The 20,715-nt window shown below is 36.2% G+C and overlaps 1 protein-coding gene across 3 annotated transcripts in view; it reads left to right on the forward strand.

Annotated features, from left to right (window-relative positions):
• Positions 1 to 19,620, forward strand: part of LOC127841481 (DNA helicase MCM8-like) — a 72,484-nt gene extending 52,864 nt beyond the window's left edge. For all 3 annotated transcript variants that reach the window (XM_052370328.1, XM_052370307.1, XM_052370318.1), the window contains exons 21-26: positions 135 to 162; positions 2,934 to 3,050; positions 12,453 to 12,688; positions 13,370 to 13,454; positions 13,900 to 13,989; positions 18,947 to 19,620. In XM_052370328.1, coding sequence (XP_052226288.1) covers positions 135 to 162; positions 2,934 to 3,050; positions 12,453 to 12,688; positions 13,370 to 13,454; positions 13,900 to 13,989; positions 18,947 to 19,060 — 670 coding nt within the window. In that variant the 3' untranslated portion in view covers positions 19,061 to 19,620. The remainder of the gene's footprint in view (positions 1 to 134; positions 163 to 2,933; positions 3,051 to 12,452; positions 12,689 to 13,369; positions 13,455 to 13,899; positions 13,990 to 18,946) is intronic.
• The last annotated feature ends 1,095 nt before the right edge of the window (positions 19,621 to 20,715 follow it).

Genomic DNA, 20,715 nt, shown 5'->3' on the forward strand with positions numbered 1-20,715 from the left:
CGGATGGATGGACAGACAGACTGACGGACGAACGGATAATTCTATATCCCTCCTCTTTTGGTGCGGGATAATTAAGGATACATGCTTTATGGATGATTCTGAAATTACTGCTGATTCATTTCAATCCATTCCAGGATGCAAGCTAAACCATGGGGTTCAGTTGTAAGTAATTATTTGCATTGATAGAATAGAACAAATATTTTATTCACTTAAGCATATTACATTGTGATCAATATTATAAGACATTCATACATGCGGGGAAAAAAAGTAATTAAGATAATAATGCATAATGCATGAGAGCATTGTATATTTAAATAAACAGTGAAATGAGTATATAAATCATATATTAACAAAAATCCATGTAAACAGGGGAAAAAAACATACATTCATTTCATAATAAACTGTACATGTGAACAGAAATTAGTGTTAATAGACAAAAACATATTTGTATATTATTTTATGTTAAACGGTACATAAAGTACAAGAATGAACGTTGAGTTTCAGAAAATACCATTATCTCTTTTCCTTAAGCATGTAATACAATAAAGTGCTAACTTCCTAAGGGTGCCTTTATTATAACTATTTAAAAGTTTCAAAAATTTATGCATACTTGGTCAAGTTCACTGTTACTAAGTGTGAAATTGTTTCTGATCAATAACTCGTCAGCTGATTCACCGATCTGCTTGATACTTCACATGTGCATTGGCCTTGGTCAGTAGATGACCCCTATTGAAATCGGGGTCACTAGTTCAGAGCCCTGTTTGGGGGGGAGGGGGGGCATATGTCTCCGACCGCAGTACACTTGTTTTTTTTTATGCCCCCTTTTGAAGAAAAGGGGGCATATAGTGATCGAACTGTCCGTCTGTCTGTCACACTTTGCGTTTAGGTTTCAAAAAATGCTCATAACTTCTATGTCCCTTAAGATATAACCTTCATATTTGGTATGCATGTGTATATGGACAAGGCCTTTCCATACGCACAAATTTTTTTACCCCTGTGACCTTGACCTTGAACTTAGGGTCCTCGTTTAGGTTTCGAAATCTGCGTTTAGGTTTCAAAAAATGCTCATAACTTCTATGTCCCTTGAGATTGACCTTCATATTTGGTATGCATGTGTAAATGGACAAGGCCTTTCCATACGCACAAAAAAAATTACCCCTGTGACCTTGACCTTGAACTTAGGGTCCGCGTTTAGGTTTCGAAATCTGTGTTTAGGTTTCAAAAAATGCTCATAACTTCTATGTCCCTTGAGATATAACCTTCATATTTGGTATGCATGTGTATATGGACAAGGCCTTTCCATACGCACAAAAAAATTACCCCTGTGACCTTGACCTTGAACTTAGGGTCTGCGTTTAGGTTTCGAAATCTGCTTTTAGGTTTTGAAAAATGCTCATAACTTCTATGTCCCTTGAGATATAACCTTCATATTTGGTATGCATGTGTATACGGACAAGGCCTTTCCATATGCACACAAATTTTGACCGCTGTGACCTTGACCTTGAACTTAGGGTCCGCTTTTAGGTTTTGAAATCTGCGTTTAGGTTTCGAAAAAAGCTTATAACTTCTATCAAGCGTTTATAGGGGGCATAAGTCATCCTATGGTGACAGCTCTTGTTTTTAATTAATTCTTAATAACCAGTAAATTGTTGCAACTTATAGACTAGTTTTTAATTTTGCTTTTTGTTTACACTCAGTTAAAATAGATTTATTGTTGATTCAAGTGAAATAGACAATTTAGAAACAATATTATTAATACTTGGGTCGCTACAAGTTACAAAAAAACATGAACTGGTTAACCTTTTACTGTAACCAACTATTAACCAGTTTACTGAACATTCTTAAAATGTAAAAATGTTGAAGTATGCTTTAGAAATGGTAATATTGCTATATGTACTCTCTATAGAAAATCAAGTAGTTTACGATCGCCTGAGATGAGAACATTAGCGGCCATATCAGTTTCATGATGAATTAATAATTAAAAGTATGTTAGATTTTGTATTTTATTTTCCTGTGAAAAAGCATATGAGTAAAAAGAATAACACAATGTTTATTTTCACATTCCATTATTTTATTCTGGGTGGAGCCGCTAATATTATGTTTGCTGTACTGTACTGCGCAACTTCGAGGCAATTACATAAATTGTAAATTTGATGATTTTATGTTTTTCAGTAACTGTTTGATTGTTGTATTGTAATTAAATTAGTTTCATGATTTGCTTTCTTTCTTTAAATTTTCTTTAAACTTGAATTAGATAGTTGTGATTGCATCGTTGATGATTTAAACTACATTTAATAAAATTAAATTCTGATAAAAAAAAATCCAACTTTCACTGGTCAAGATTTTAACAAAGAATATTAATATTGATAACATTGTTACTTATGAACACTCTATTTTCAGTATCAATCAGTGTTAGATATTGCTTAACAAAACATCAAAATAAGCTGTCTAACACCTCATCTGAATTTTGTTACGAGTTAAATAAATGTGTCAATTAGGTCTATGGTAATATCCCCCACTCTCTGCAGTTTGGAAGTTATATGTTAGCGAGTAAAACAAAAAAATATTGTCCATTATCAAAGTGCACTCCCTGTTAAAAATAACCACAAAGGCTCTTTTTTATTGCTTTATTTCTGTGTTAGTTGACATGTTGTTTATTATGAACTTTGGTTTGCCATGTTGTTCTAAGTGAACACCAACGAAAGTTGGCACTATGTTGTGCGCAAAAAGTAAAATTGTATGATTTTTTCCATAAACAAAAGCATAATTAACAGAAATTAACCTTTTCCAAAAAATGTAATCAAGTAACTGATCATTTTGGTAGGTTAACCGGGTAACCTCTTGCATCCCTAATTAATACACACTCTAAATAAGTAAGAATACATGTAATATGAGTTCACACCAGTGTTCAAGTGTTTCGTAACCCATTGCAGGATGGCAGCCTGAACGAGTCCCTATTGCTGTTGGAGTCAGATCGGCCCCTCAGTGAGAGACTCAAGGTGCCTAGGGGTCAGCCCTTTGACCCCATCCCTGTGCAGCTCCTCAGAAAGGTCAGCTGATAGGAGCAATTATTGACGAAATGACTATTAAATAGTTTGTTATACCCCCATTACCATTTGTAATGGGGGCTATATAGGGGTCACTTTGTCAAAACTTGGTCAGAAGTTGTATCTTGATGATGTCTAGGTCAGGTTTGAATATGGGTCACGCCAGGTCAAAAAGTAGGTCACGGGGTCACTTAGTGTGTTTTAAACTGAAAATTTGTCCGGACCATAACTATGTCATTTATGGTTAGATTTTAAAATGACTTGGTACATTTGTTCATCATCATGGGACGGTGTGTCATGTGAAAAAAGTATGTCAATATCTTAAAGGGCAAGGTCACACTTGCAGTTCAAAGGTCAAATGCTTGTCCGGGCCATAACTTTGTCATTTATTGAGAGATTTTAAAGTCATTTGGCAAATTAGTTTACCATCATTGGAAGGTGTGTCGCGCGAAAGAGTTATGACGATATCTCCATGGTGAGCTTTTGTGATCGCCTTCTGTCCGTTGTGCGTCGTGCATCAACATTTGCCTTGTTAACACTTTAGAGGCCACATTTATTGTCCGACCAAACACGATTGTGTAAGTGGGTCAACAATTGATGGCTGGTATCGAAATACTGCTGGATCAATGGTACTGATGTTATATTTTCCTGATAAATTATTTTATTAGCTTTCGAAAACAACCGGTGTGAAGTTGATTCGTTACAAATTGTTGGTTTACAGTAAAGATGGTCTTGTTTTTCGGCAAATGAAGTTGCACTCCTTGTTTCTATAATAGCATATATATGGAAAAAAAAATACTATGGGCTTCCCTCCTGTGCTCTAGAGGCCACATTTATTCTCCAATCTTCATGAAACTTGATCAGAAGATTCATCCCAATAATATAGTGGACGAGTTCGAAAATGACGTCAGTTGGTTGGAAAACATGGCCACCAGGGGGCAGGGTATTTTTCCAAATATGGCTATAGTAAAACCTTGTTAACACTCTAGAGGCCACATTTATTTTCTGATCTTCATGAAACTTGGTCTGAAGATGTGTTCCAATAATATCTTGGACATGTTTGAAAATGGTTTCAGTTGCTTTAAAAACATGGCCACCAGTGGGCGGGGCATTTTTTCTTATATGGCTATATATTGCTTTAATAAAACCTTGTTAACACCCTAGAGGAAACATTTATTGTCCGATCTTCATGAAACTCGGTCAGAAGATTTGTCCCTATGATATCTTGGATGAGTTTGAAAATGGTTCCGGTTGGTTGAAAAACCTGACCGCCAAGAGGGCGAGGGATTTTTCCTTTTAAAGCTATAGTAAAACCTTGTTAACACTCTAGAGGCCACATTTATTGTCCAATCATCTTGAAACTTGGTCAAAAGATATCTTGGATGTGTATGAAAATGGTTCTGGTCTGTTGAAAAACGTGGCTGCCAGGGTGTTCACTAGTCATGAAAGTTGGTTAGAACATTTGTTCCAATGACATATTGTGCATAGAACAGGTCAGTCCCTTTGAACATCAGATGAGCCACTTAGGGCCTTTCAGGCCCTATTGTTTCAAATCGTGCTGCCAACATCAAAACTGGTCATGCTGCAATTCAGAGAGGTTCAGTATTTGGCATGTGACATTGTATCCTGTCCCAAGTTTGTTAAAAACATGCCCCTGGGGTTAAAACTGCCCCCAGGGCTCACAGGATTTATATAGACTTACATTTTAAACAACAATAACAATCCTATTCTCTTAAACCACAAGGGTCAAGTGTTAAATATTTAATGTGACATTGTATGGTGGTCCTCTGCTAAGCTTGTTCAAGTTATGACCCTGGGGTCATTACTGGCTCCACCATAGGGGTTACTTGTTATGCCCCCAGATCGAATGATCAGGGGTATATTGTTTTTGGCCTGTCTGTCATTCTGTACCAAAACTTTAACCTTGGTCATAACTTTTGCATTATTGATGATAGCAACTTGATATTTGGCATGCATATGTATCTCATGGAGCTGCACATTTTGAGCGGTGAAAGGTCAAGGTCATCCTTCAAGGTCAAAGGTCAAATATAGGGGGCATTATGTTTCACAAACACAGCTCTTGTTAATTTAAACATGTATGTATAACCTAATAACATGTGTACCTTTCTATGTGTCAGATCATATCAAATATTTGTCATCTAGAATAAAAACCTAAATAAAACCACAGTTATAACACAAACATCACTAAAATCCGCATTTCAATTTTTTTCCCTACATTTCTCAGGTGACCGACCTCTTGTTGTACTTGGAATATTTGTTAATGTAAACACTGTTGTACTTAGAATGTTGGTTAATGTAAACATGCAGTATCTCAATAATACTCTTTACTCTCAATACAGTAGACTCTGTAAACCGGACGGTCTCGGGACCGGCCTGATCGTCCGGTTTTCAGAGAGTTCCGGTTTACCAAGAATATGCATATTGCCGAAATATACATGGTATGCATTGTGTACAGAATCACATAAAAATAAAACAAACCATATACATTTACATGTACCATGCGATAACTGTACGCAGGTACTGATGATGTTAATTGCATTCTTAAAAAATGTGTTTTTAATCGATAAAAAGCAAAAAAAAAACCATACCGACTTGTTTTGATTAATCCCAAAATGAGCGTGGTGCTTTATACATGTACGTACGTGGCATTTGTCATATAGGCGAGTGACGACACAAATAAGATTGTTGTAGATACACAATTTATTATTCAATACATACATGTACCACATTTCATAAAACATCTTATCCTCTAATGTAAGATCTACGCGTCTGCGTTTTGCTGGAGGCTGCGACATTTTAGATGCGTTAGTAAACGGCAATGAATGAATTTGCATACAGATGGATGGATATTTAACAGTCATATTTCTAACAGTTTATCTGACAAACAAACAAACAACCATTTCATCGTTAAAAACATGGCTATAAGATCTTTTAAAATACTCGAGAGGATCACAAGAAAGTGATTGTCGCAACGGCATGCATTAATTTTTATGCCCCCCTTCGAAAAAGAGGGGGTATATTGCTTTGCTCATGTCGGTATGTCGGTCGGTCCACCAGGTGGTTGTCAGACGATAACTCAAGAACTCTTGGGCCTAGGATCATGAAACTTCATAGGTACATTGATCATGACTCGCAGATGACCCCTATTGATTTTGAGGTCACTAGGTCAAAGGTCAAGGTCACGGTGACCCGAAATAGTAAAATGGTTTTTGAATGATAACTCAAGAACGCATACGCCTAGGATCATGAAACTTCATGGGTAGATTGATCATGACTCGCAGATGACCCCTATTGATTTTGAGGTCACTAGGTCAAAGGTCAAGGTCACGGTGACCCGAAATAGTAAAATGGTTTCCGGATGATAACTCAAGAATGCATACGCCTAGGATCATGAAACTTCATGGGTAGATTGATCATGACTCGCAGATGAACCCTATTGATTTTGAGGTCAAATGTCAAGGTCACGGTGACCCGAAATAGTAAAATGGTTTTCGGATGATAACTCAAGAACGCATATGCCTAGGATCATGAAACTTCACAGGTAGATTGATCATGACTCGCAGATGACCCCTATTGATTTTGAGGTCACAAGGTCAAAGGTCAAGGTCACGGTGACCCGAAAAAGTAAAATGGTTTTTGGATGATAACTCAAGAACGCTTTTGCCTAGGATCATGACACTTCATAGGTACATTGATCGTGACTTACAGATGACCCCTATTGATTTTCAGGTCACTGGGTCAAAGGTCAAGGTCGCAGTGACAAAAAACGTATCACACAATGGCTGCCACTACAACGGACAGCCCATATTTTGTATATTTTGTATTTTAAATATTGTGTTAATGTTAAATTTTGTTGATTAATACAAATATAAGCAGGACAGGGGAGGTAATACACTATTATATCTACCTATATACAGGGGAAACAAATGCAATAAGTTTAAATTTATTGTTACAGCATTTGCTTAACTGCATTTTTGTAATGCATACTACTACTACTACTACTACTACTAGTGCTGTTGCAGCTGCTGCTTCTACTACTACTACTACTACTACTACTACTACTACTACTACTACTACTACTACTACTACTACTACTACTACTACTACTACTACTACTGCTACTACTACTCTACTACTACTACTACTACTACTAAAACTACTACTACTACTACTACTACTACTACTACTACTTCTACTACTACTACTACTACTACTATTACTACTACTACTACTACTACTACTACTACTTCTACTACTATTATTATTTCTCCTGCTGCTACCACCACCACCACCACCACTTAAATTTATTGTTACAGCATTTGCCTCCCTTGTAATATATTTAAATTTTACCAAATGTAAGGCTAATTGCATTTTTGTAATGCATACTACTACTACTGCTACTATTGCTGCTGCTGCTGCTGCTGCTACTACTTCTACTTGTACTACTACTACTACTACTACTACTACTACTACTACTACTACTACTCTACTACTAGTACTAGTACTACTACTACTATTACTACTACTACTACTACTACTACTACTACTACTACTACTTCTACTACTACTACTACTACTACTACTACTACTACTACTACTACTACTACTACTCCTACTATTATTTCTTCCACCACCACCACCACCACCACCACCCACAGTGACAAAAAACGTATTCACACAATGGCTGCTACTACAATTTATAGCCCATATAGGGGGGCATGCATGTTTTACAAACAGCCCTTGTTTAATTAAATTGTTTATCATAGGCGATAATAAATAATTAATAAAACGATCGAGTCAATCACTTTTTGGTGTTACCGCACGTCTATTATAGACATTCACCGTTTGTTTTACATTACTTAATCGGACTCCCATAGCGTGGTTACGACTTGACACCTTTATGGTATGTTTAATCCGATTATCGATAATTGCGCGAGCAAAATGTGTGACACCGCACTCGCTGTGCTGACTAGGTATTGTTATTTTCACGCCTCGGTCATCTTGAGAATTTAGACTGTCCGGTATACTCAATGTATTTTACGTTGAAAATGACCAAATTTACGGAGATACCCGTCAGGTTTCCGGTTTTCAGAGAGTTCGGTTTATTCAACATTTGTTAACAAAGAAATAGAAGGAGAAAATACGGGACTGGCCCGACCGTCCGGAATCGGGAGAGTTCCGGTATTCAGAGAGTCCGGTATTGGCAGAGTCTACTGTAATACAAGTGTTTGAGGTCTTTGTGTGCGATTACTTACCAAGTTCCATTACTGTGACCTGTCATTTACCAGAATTATTTCCCTTTTTTGTGCTTAGAAAATTGGTTCAGGTAAATATGTAACATATCCATATCACTTTTTAAGTTTTTCTACTGCAGATATTATATTGAACTGCACAAATGTGTTTCGGGTCATTATGTTAGGTTACAGACCATATTCAATTACTCTGATCTGCAATTTAGCTGAAAAATGCCCCTTTTTGTGCTTTATAAATTTTGGTAAATTGTTATTTGTGTTCTTTGTCTTTATGAACTTTCACTTACAAAGACAAGCTGTTTTCAGCTTTTGTACTTATAAAAGTCTGGTTAGGGTATGCATGCTCGATGAACTGTAGTGCAACAAGAATATAAATTCTAACGATATTAAATTGAAACCTTACTCCTATTTTAGGGATCATCATGTAATGTCACAGATCAAGGCTCATAACTCTTGACTCAAAATAAGGCAGAGTTATGTCCATTTTGTAAATGTTTCCGTGCATCCACACCTCTCTGTTGCTGACATGTATACATAGCATGGGCTGCAATTGGGGCCAGTTGGGCCAGTTGCTTGAGATATAAATATTAAGTTTTTATTGAGAAACGTCAGTTTGGCTGGAGATATTGTCCTACAGTTGTGTGTGTAGGTATGTTAGCTGCTGATCTAGCAAGGGATTGCATTTGGGGCTACGAGGGTCAAGCTTCTGTTGCTAAAAGTAGAACAAAAGTTTCTCCTCAATAACTTTAGTTTGGATGGAGGTATTTTTAGCTCACCTGAGCGATAGCTCGAGGTGAGCTATTGTGATCACTCAGCGTCCGGCGTCCGTCCGTCCGTCCGTCCGTAAACAATTTGTAAACATCTTCTTCTACTAAACCATTGAGCCAATTTCAATTAAATTTCATGTGGAGCATCCCTAGGTCATGGGACAAAAGAATTGTTAAAAAAAATTTGATCGCATAACCAAGATGGCCGCCATGACCATATATGGTAAAAACCTTAAAAAATCTTCTTGTCAGAAACCGCTCATCAGATTTTCAAAAAATTTCACAGGGATGACCTTTGAGGGCTCCCCTGAAAAAGTTGTTCAAAGAAATTTGATTCGTCAAAAAACATGGCCGCAGGAGCTCGTTGAACTTTGCATGTTTATTCGTTTTTGCCTATTTTGTGAAAACTTTCAAAAATCTTCCACATTTTTTGTCCGATCCTTTCCAAATTTGCACAGTGTCTTTATATCAATGAGGACACGAACCCTACAAAAAATGAGCATTATTGGTCCATGAAGTACAGAATTACCTCCCCTTGAATTGAGAAAATGGTGTTTATGCAATAAAGTCCAAATTTTTCATCCAATTCTTTCCAAACTTGTAAGGATTTAGCATGGTTCAAACAAGGGAAACAACTACGGTTTATGCATGTTCTTTTTATTACAGATTTGCCTCCCTTTAATTCATTCAAAATCTCATTTTACAGCAGAGATTCCAAATCTGACCTGTAAATGAGCCCCATATTTACTGCTGGTGCTATGTTACCTTTTCCCATTTGATCATTCTTAAGTATTGGTCTTGTAATGCTGCTACTGCTACTGCTACTGCTACTGCTACTACTACTACTACTACTACTACTACTACTACTACTACTACTACTACTACTACTTCTACTTCTACTACTACTACTACTACTACTACTTTTACTACTACTACCACTACTACTACTACTACTACTACTACTACTACTACTACTACTACTACTACTACTACTAGTACTACTACTACTAGTACTACTACCACCACCACCACCACCACCACCACCACCACCACGTCTACTATTACTACTTCTACTACTACTGCCACTACTACTACTACTTTTACCACTACTACTACTACTACTACTACTACTACCACTACTACTACTACTACTACTACTACTACTACTACTTCTACTACTACTTCTACTACTACTACTACTACTACTTCTACTACTACTACTACTACTACTACTACTACTACTACTACTACTACTACTACTACTACTACTACTACTACTACTACAACTACTATTACTACTACTACTACTACTACTACTTCTACTACTACTACTACTACTACTACTACTACTACTACTACTACTACTACTACTACTACTACACCACCACCACCACCACCACCACCACCACCACCACCATTCACAGTGACAAAAAACGTATTCACACAATGGCTGCTACTACAACTTATAGCCCATATAGGGGGGCATGCATGTTTTACAAACAGCCCTTGTTTCTATGGGATTTTAACCACAACTGTTCATGTTTATCTCCGACACATATTTTTAGGTCACCTGTCATGAAGTGACACGGTGAGCTTATGTGATCGTGTGATGTCCGGCGTCCGTTGTGCGTGCCTGCGTGTGTCTGTGCGTCTGTCCGTCAACAATTTGTTTGTGTAGACAGTAGAGGTCACAGTTTGCATCCAATCTTGATGAAATTTGGTCAAAATGTTTATCTTGATGAAATCCGGTTTGGGATTGTATTTGGGTCATCTGGGGTCAAAAACAAGTTCACTAGGTCAAATAATAGAACAACCTTCTGTAGACAATAGAGGTCACAGTTTTCATCCAATCTTTATGAAATTTGGTCAGAATGTTTATCTTGATGAAATCTGGGTTGGGATTTTATTTGGGTCATCTGGGGTCAAAAACTAGGTCACTAGGTCAAATAATAGAAAAACCTTGTGTAGACATTAGAGATCACAGTTTTCATCCAACCTTTATGAAATTTGGTCAGAATTCTAGATGAAATCTGGGTGGGATTGTATTTGGGTCATCTGGGGTAAAAATCTAGTTCAAATAAATAGAAAAACATTGTGTTGACAATAGAGGTCACAGTTTTCATCCAATATTTATGAACTGTGGTCAGAATGTTTATCTTGATGAAATCTGGATTGGGATTGTATTTGGGTCATCTAGAGTCAGGAACTAGGTCACTAGGTCAAATCATAGAAAAACATTGTGTAGACAATAGAGGTCATAGTTTTCATCTGATCTTAATGAGTCAGGTGAGCGATTCAGGGCCATCATGGCCCTCTTGTTCTGTAATTTTGTGTGAAGGTAGCTTACATGCAAAGGTTAGCAACTAATGCAAAGGTTAGCAACTAATGCAAAGGTATGTTAGGATTGCATTTGGGGGCCAGTTGAATCATGGTCACTGTTATTATCAATAGAAAAACAGCCACTCAATTCCTTGACTTGGATGGAGGAATTATGTTGTAATCTTCTTTATAGGAAGCTTACATTGCCAGGTGTGTCAAGTTGACTGTTATTACAATTTAAAAAGAAGGATTTTCCTCAACACTTTTATTCAGGAGAGAGGTATTGTGTTGTAATTTTATGTTTAGGTAGGTCATATGCCGACCTTGCTTGCAAAGTTAAATTCACCTTAACTAATTGGTAAACGATGTGAAAATTTAATTTAGTGGTGTGGTCATATTTCATGTTTTAATTAAATATAAAAAATATGTTATTGTATATAAACTATATATCTACCACAGATATTCAACTTCAGACATGTTTTTGTGGTCATTACATTAGGAGACTGAGAGAAAACATACATTATACCATCAATGATGAGTAGATGTAGTCAAGTTAGCTGTTTGGGAAATCTTTTGTCAGAACTTTAAATCATGAAGTCTGTACTTAGTTTTTAAAAGAACAACTTTAATAGCATTATAATTCATTCAGCCTTTTATCTTTATACATACAGCTCCTCAATAAGCTGTCTTTATTAGATTTAAATGAAAGTGTCACCGCAGGTCCTCTATCCTGCACTTTAGACTATCAGCTGATGATTAATGAATAATTGTTTAGTTCATTTACTAGACTTTAACATTTAATGATTTACCTCATTAAATCATTTAAATGGACAAAGTATGAATAATTTATTCTGCCCTTTGGCTTTATGCCTACTATAGAAAACCCAATATCACATTTGAACACCAATTAAGTTCATTTGATACAAGAGATATATGTTATAACTGAAATTATGCACTTTCATTATTTTGTAGCTTTTTGATTTTTTGATATTGTAATCAGGAATGGTTATTGTCCAAGATTATCTATTTATCATGTTTTGTTGCAGTATGTTGGCTATGCCAGGAAATATGTCCACCCCAAGATAGGCCCAGAGGCAGCGAAGGCCATTCAGACATTCTACCTGCAGTTGCGCCGGCAGCATCAGACTCAGGACAGCACGCCAATCACCACGCGGCAACTTGAGTCTCTGATACGTCTCACAGAGGCACGGGCAAGGCTCGAACTGCGAGAGCTCGCTACCAAGGAGGATGCAGAGGATGTTATAGAAATCATGAAGTACAGGTTGGTGGGAACTGGGTTGTAATGGTGTTGTTCTTTGAATTCGTAAGAAAATGAAGTGAAATGCTCAATGAGTCTTCATTATTGATTTAATTAAATAAATTAAATGTTACACTTGTTGGATATGAAGTGCATGTTTTAATGATAGTTTTTTAACTTAATGGCAGAATTATATTATGATTTTAATATTAATGACAGTAAATTAAAACAGCAAATGAAGTTACATAAAGGATATTTGTTGGATTAGGTGGATTATCGATTTTAATTCACAAGTGATCATAAAAAATAATATTTTCACAAGTGGCGCAGCCACGAGTGAAAATATATATTTTTTATGACACAAGTGAATTAAAATCAATATTCCACCGAATCCAACAAATTTTATTTTTATTTTATGCTTTGTTTCACAGTTAATATACATTGTTAAAGCGTTTATCTAAAGAATTTTGCTGAAAAAATGACGTCATTTTGTCAAAAAAATGACGTCATTTCACAGTGAACAGTGAAAATTATCGATAATTTTCACTGATAATTTTCATTGTTTGAAACAGTGAAATTACCAGTTTTAATTCACTGATATTTCTCTATAAACCACCGGAAAGCATAAAATAAATGGTACCCAGTTTGAAATGGCTATGTACACTTGTCAATTCCTTGTATACAAGTTTGTTTTGTATTTCACAGCATGGTGGACACGTATTCAGACCAGTATGGTGGCCTGGACTTCAAGAGATCACAGCATGGCTCGGGCATGAGTGGCAGATCACAGGTACACATTTATATTATGCCTTCATTTACACTTCTATGGCGCCAAATGTATGCTTTATATAAAATTGCATCCATTTTTTGTCATTATTCTGTGAAACAAATAATATTAGTCAGGCACTTATTGTGTGTAATTTCTTTGGTCCTGTCAACCATCAGATCAAATGTCCAGCCTACCAAATATAAATAAATCTATGGTAGTACAATAATTAATATCAGAATGAGTGATAGGTTACATGTATATACATGTATGTTTTATACTACACAATTTGTCACCTATGACAAAATAATTGTGAAATTATGGAATAAATGCTTATAATATTACTCGTTTATAATGACCATGCAGACAAGTAGCACATTACATTTGACAAAAAAGAAACGTAACTATGGTTAATACCAGTATGTTTGGCATCTCTTGACAACACAGAATTGTGTTTTTTCCGGTGCAGCCCAAGAGGTTTATAGCAGCTCTTCAGAAGATCTCTGATCAGACTTACAACTCAATCTTTACCATACAACAGATGCAGCAGATTGCAAAGGTAGGTAGGCACGGTCACATGTTTGCATCTGTCTACCATTAACATGAGAATTTTGTTTCATTGTTAAGGAAGCCTTTGACAAGGATATTTTCTGTATTATTAGTGTTATGATTTTGATATCTCAGTTGATACTTTTGAAAATGCAAACAATTCAGCTGGTTTCCATTTTTTCACACGATGCTTAAAAGAAACAAGAGCACCGCCTTGCGGGTGCAGACCGCTCATCTATTTTCTTTTTAAAGGTGAAGGGACTCTCATTTTCAATCACAAAGGAGGGAGGGGTGGAGTGAAGAGGGGTGTATAGTGTGGGGGTGTGGACATTTATTACATTATTTTCCAAAAATGCGAAAAACAAGGGAAAAAAAAAATTGGGGGTGGGTGGGGGGATTCTTGGGTGCGATGGTTGGACGGTATTTCAAACATAAAACAATAAAAATAAATATTTGTGTTTTTTAACCGTTTCAAAAAAAAAGAAATTTGGGGGGGGGGGGGTATAGTGTGAGGGTGTGGTGGTCATTTGTGAGATGATCTTAAAAAATAATATAAAAAAAATTTAGGGGGGGGGGGGATTCGGGTGGGGGGGAGGAGAGGGATGGGGAGGATTCTTGGGTGCGATGGTTGGACGGTATTTCAAACATAAAATAATAAAAATAAATATTTGTGTTTTTTAACCGTTTCAAAAAAAAAAAATTTGGAGGTGGGGGGTGGGGTATAGTGTGAGGGTGTGGTGGTCATTTGTGAGATGATCTTAAAAAAAAAAATAGGGGGGAGGGATTCAGGGGGAGGGCACGGGGGATGGTTTGGGTGGAGTCTATTGTGGTATGTCAGGTAAGAGTAGTTTTGTCAAAGTATCAATCAAATCTAATCATAAATAAAGACGTTATGGCAATTTTAGCAAAATTTTATAATTTGACCTTGAGTCAAGGTCATTCAAAGGTGAAGGTAAAATTCAAGGTGCCAGGTACAGTAACCTCATGATAGCATGAAAGTATTTGAAGTTTGAAAGCAATAGCCTTGATAGTTAAGAAGTAAAGTGGATCGAAACGCAAAATTTAACCATATATTCAAAGTTACTAAGTCAAAAAAGGGCCATAATTATGTAAAAATGACAACTAGAGTTATGCAACTTGTCCTTTGACTGTACCCTTATGATAGTTTGCGATTGTTCCAAGTATGAAAGCAATATCTATGATACTATAGGGGTAAAGTGGACCAAAACACAAAACTTAAGCAAATTTTCAATTTTCTAAGTATAAAGGGCCCATAATTCCGTCCAAGTGCCAATCAGAGTTACATCACTTTGCCTGCACAGTCCCCTTATGATAGTTAATAAGTGTTGCAAGTATGAAAGCAATAGCTTTGATACTGTAGGAATAAAGTGGACCTAAACACAAAACTTAACCAAAATTTTCAATTTTCTAAGTATAAAAAGGGCACATAATTCTGTCAAAATGCACACCAAAGTTATCTAACTTTGCCTGCCCAGTCCCCTCATGATAGTAAGTAAGTGTACCAAGTTTGAATGCAATGGCATTGATACTTTCTGAGAAAAGTGGACCTAAACGCAAAACTTAACCAAAATTTTCAATTTTCTAAGTATAAAAAGGGCACATAATTCTGTCAAATTGCACGCCAGAGTTATCTAACTTTGCCTGCCCAGTCCTCTCATGATAGTTAGTAAGTGTACCAAGTTTGAATGCAATAGCATTGATACTTTCTGAGAAAAGTGGACCTAAACGCAAAACTTAACCGGACGCCAACGCCGACGCCAAGATGATGACAATAGCTCATAATTTTTTTTCAAAAAATAGATGAGCTAAAAACGATTTAAAAATGAAAACCAATTGATAATATTGCCACCACACACAGTTACTTCTCCCAACGGTTTTTGGTAACTGATTTGAATCGCAATAGACCCTTAGATACAACAATGTAAGAATAATGCATATTGATGTTTTAAGGTTCCTTGATAGACCTTTTTTTCTGATTTAGGAATGCTTACTTTCTTATTGAGAATAGTACCGTTAGTTTTGCTCATAGGCCACATCATGGCATGAACAGTGTGCTTTCATTCGACCGATGTAGGGTTGTAGCGGGGGGGGGGGGGGGGGGGGGGGTTGGATTGATTAATGCAATAATTGATTGGTTATTTGATGTCTAGTGTAACTGTTTCATTTTCAATCAATCTCTTGAGAGGAAATAAATCATCTGTCTGGAGTGAAAATGGTTCATTCCACCACGGCAAGTGACTTGTCGTTCCGATGCTTGTTATCAAACCACTCGGGCTACGCCCTCGTGGTTTAATTCCTACGCATCGGAACTCCATATCGTTGGTTATTACCGCAATAACCAACGGTTACCCGTCTATTATTTCTTAAATAAACTGACAAAATGTTGAACATGTTCATGACATGTTAATACTTATTGGTAAATTTAAGAAAGCATCATGCTGCAATATTTTTAGCTCATCTATTTTTGGGAAAAAAAATGAGCTATTGTCATCACCTTGGCGTCGGCATCTGCGTCCGATTAAGTTTTGCGTTTAGGTCCACTTTTCTCAGAAAGTATCAATGCTATTGCATTCAAACTTGGTACACTTACTTACTATCATGAGGGGACTGGGCAGGCAAAGTTAGATAACTCTGGTGTGCATTTTGACAGAATTATTTGCCCTTTTTATACTTAGAAAATTGAAAATTTTGGTTAAGTTTTGTGTTTAGGTCCATTTTATTATGCCCCCCTTCGAAGAAGAGGGGGTATATTGCTTTGCTCATGTCCGTCGGTCGGTAGGTCGGTACGTCCGTCCACCAGGTGGTTGTCATACGATAACTCAAGAACGCTTGGGCCTAGAATCATGAAACTTCATAGGTACATTGATCATGACTCCCAGATGACCCATATTGATTTTGAGGTAACTAGGTCAAATGGTTTTTGAATGATAATTCAAGAATGCATACGCAGCCAACAGGGCACACTCTGAACAATATTACTGAAGCAACTGGTCTGTAATCCTAAATCTATAATTATCAGTCCAATGAAACATCATCCTTTTAGTAAAATACAGTGGATCAGTAAAAATATTATCAGAATATGAGATTTTTTGTATATTTTGTATATTAAAAATTGTGTTAATGTTTTATTTTGTTGATTAATATAAATATAAGCAGGACAGGGGAGGTAATACACTACAGGGGAAACACATGCAATAAGTTTAAATTTATTTTTACAGATTTGCCTCCCTTGTAATATATTTAAATTTTACCAAATGTAAGGCTAACTGCATTTTTGTTATGCATACTACTACTACTACTACTGCTGCTGCTGCTGCTGCTGCTGCTGCTGCTACTACTACTACTACTACTACTACTACTACTACTACTTCTACTGCTACTACTACTACTACTACTACTACTACTACTACTACTACTTCTACTACTACTCCACTACTACTACTACTACTACTACTACTACTACTTCTACTACTACTACTACTACTACTACTACTACTACTACTACTACTACTACTACTACTACTACTACTACTACCACTTCTACTACTACTACTACTATTTCTTCTGCTACCACCACCTACTACTACTACTACTACTCTATTACTACTACTACTACTACTACTACTACTACTACTACTACTTCTACTACTACTACTTCTACTACTACTACTACTACTACTACTACTATTTCTTCTGCTACCACCACTACCACCACCACCACCACCATTCACAGTGACAAAAAACGTATTCACTCAATGGCTGCTACTACAACTTATAGCCCATATAGGGGGGCATGCATGTTTTACGAACAGCCCTTGTTCCTTAAGTATCAAAGCTATTGCTTTCATACTTGCAACACTTACCAACTATCATAAGGGGACTGTGCAGGCAAAGTTATGTAACTCTGACTGGCCTTTTGACGGAATTATGTGCCCTTTTTATACTTAGAAAATTGAAAATTTGGTTAAGTTTTGTGTTTAGGTCCACTTTTTTCCTAAAGTATCAAGGCTATTGCTTTCATATTTGCAACACTTACTAACTATCGTAAGGGGACTGTGCAGGCAAAGTTATGTAACTCTGACTGGCATTTTGACGGAATTATGGGCCCTTTATACTTGAAAATTTGGTTTAAGTTTTGTGTTTTGGTCCACTTTACCACTAAAGTATCATAGATATTGCTTTAATACTTGGAACACTCGCATTTAACTATCATAAGGGGACAGTAAAGGACATGTTGCATAACTCTGGTTGTCATTTTTACAGAATTATGGCAGTTTTTTGACTTAGTAACTTTGAATATATGGTTAAATTTTGTGTTTAGGTCCACTTTACTTCTAAAGTATCAAGGCTATTGCTTTCAAACTTCAAATACCTTCATGCTATCATGAGGGTACTGTACCTGGCAAGTTGAATTTAACTTGACCTTTGAATGACCTTGACTCTCAAGGTCAAATTATCAAATTTTGCTAAAATTGCCATTACTTCTTTATTTATGATTAGATTTGATTGATACTTTGAAAAAACAACTCTTACCTGACATACCACAATAGACTCCACCCAAACCATCCCCCATGCTCCCCCCCCCCCCCCCCCCCCCCCCCCCCCCCCCGCCCCAAAAAAAGTGTTGTTTTTTTTTCAATTTTTTTGTAAGATCATCTAATAAATGACCACCACACCCTCACACTATACCCCGCCCCAGCTCCCCCCCCCCCCAAAAAAAAAAAATTGAAACGGTTTAAAAAAGACAAATAGTTATTTAGTTGTTTTCTTTTGAAATGACTTGACTCAAATGTATGTGTAAAATTATCAGACTTTTGTCCGCATCCCCAAGTCCAGTATCTGCATTCATTTCTCCACTTGTATTGTGGCATGACATTTACTTTATCTGCATGATACATAGTCTACCACATCTTCCTACAAGTGCAGGTAGTCATTTTTATTTTCAGGATATGGGTATGACAATACCAGACTTCGGTTCCTTCATCAGTTCACTGAACAACCAAGGGTTTCTGTTGAAGAAAGGCCCCAAGGTTTATCAGCTGCAGACAGCAGACTATTGAGTGATCAACATTTTTTTAGTATTTGGAGCAAGGTTATCATGACAGGATTTATGTGATGTATGGGAAAATGGGCCTTAATTCATATGCATAGTCAGGGCCTATGCTTTTGGCTAGTTAGTCATGCAAGGTTATGTGGGGACAGAGTAGCTCCTTGAATACTGCATTGATGCTCTGGCTTGTCTGTAGCTACGCTTGCAACATAAAGCGTAAGACCAATTTTTACATGATTTTGCTCATATGTACAAAAGTATTTCTGCCTTTTCCTGGTATATAACGTGCTTATTTCAGAAATTGTGTGATACAGTGGCGAAATTATTAGAATGCATTCTATAGTTACATGAACATATATTATTGTTTTTGATACCAGTCAGCTGATTTCAAAACTATGAGTGAATTTTAAAGTGCTGAAAATTGGAAAGCCTCGCAAGTTTTTGTACACTTGCATAACAAGTGCATGTTTTTATCACATGTGTGTATACATTATCTATTATTAATGATTTACAGTATATTGTTAGTTTATCCCTAGTTTATTGTTGTTAAATAAATGCAATAGACAAGTTTGTGGAGTGGTTTATTGCCTTTGCCTTCAATAGTTTATAGGTTGCTTGTGCAAACGGTCTTTTTTCATCTCAATACATAATGTGCATGTCTTTATAGGTTTTGACTTAAGTAAAGTCATGGTTTTTTTAGTGTGATGTTCGGTAAAACAGGTGCATTAAGAATGGTCATATGCACAAACTGTATTAGATTGCATGATGTTGATGCTAAACAAAACAGATATCTAGTTATTCTCGTACAGCCGGATTGAAAAACAACCACATGCCTCCAGCATCAATTGATGCAGTGACAATAAAATCAACCAAAAGTTAAACATTACATTTGCTTATTCTGAATAACCAAGACAAAATACTCAATCCACAGTAGGAGCCAAACAAGATTGAAGTTTTGGGCTGAAAGTGGCTTGTTGTAAATGAACAACTTTGGACTAACTAAAGTTGGTCCACTTAAATTTAACAATTGCAAAACTAGCATCGTTAAATACTGTATACATCAATTTAACCTTTGAGTTCATTCACCACCTCCTTTCAAGCAAAACTCATGATTGTTCATAGTATTTAGGAGCATTTCAATCGCACAATGCAGGTCAGTTAATCTGCTCACTTTTCCTGTGCAACATTGGTCACTCTTACCAATTATAAGTTTACATACACGGTACATTTGTTTTAAACAATGCACAACTTGAATTGTAGATTTAAAAAAAGCCCTGGAAATGATACCACAAATAGGCAATACATGTAATATTATTTTACAACTTGCTTGTATTTTCTTTTTGATGTGAAGTATAAATAAACACTAATATATTATATCTTTTATTGGTAATATTAACAATATTTTACATTCATTAACGAAACATTTTTACATATAAAAACATTATACCAAATGGGTTCTTCAACAAAGGTATAATTAAATTCACAATATTCTGTCTGACGAAGTGGGCATAAAAATAATTGTTTGAGGAATAACTACTTGCATTAAATTAAATTTTTAAAATTATGTTGCTGACAGAAAAGCAAAGCTGGTGAATTATATAAAATTAAACACATAACATTTTATACAGTAATTAAAGAGCCTTGTTGGCAAAATATTTATCTTTC

Source organism: Dreissena polymorpha, chromosome 1 (assembly GCF_020536995.1).
Source record: "Dreissena polymorpha isolate Duluth1 chromosome 1, UMN_Dpol_1.0, whole genome shotgun sequence".
NCBI lineage: Eukaryota > Metazoa > Mollusca > Bivalvia > Myida > Dreissenidae > Dreissena > Dreissena polymorpha.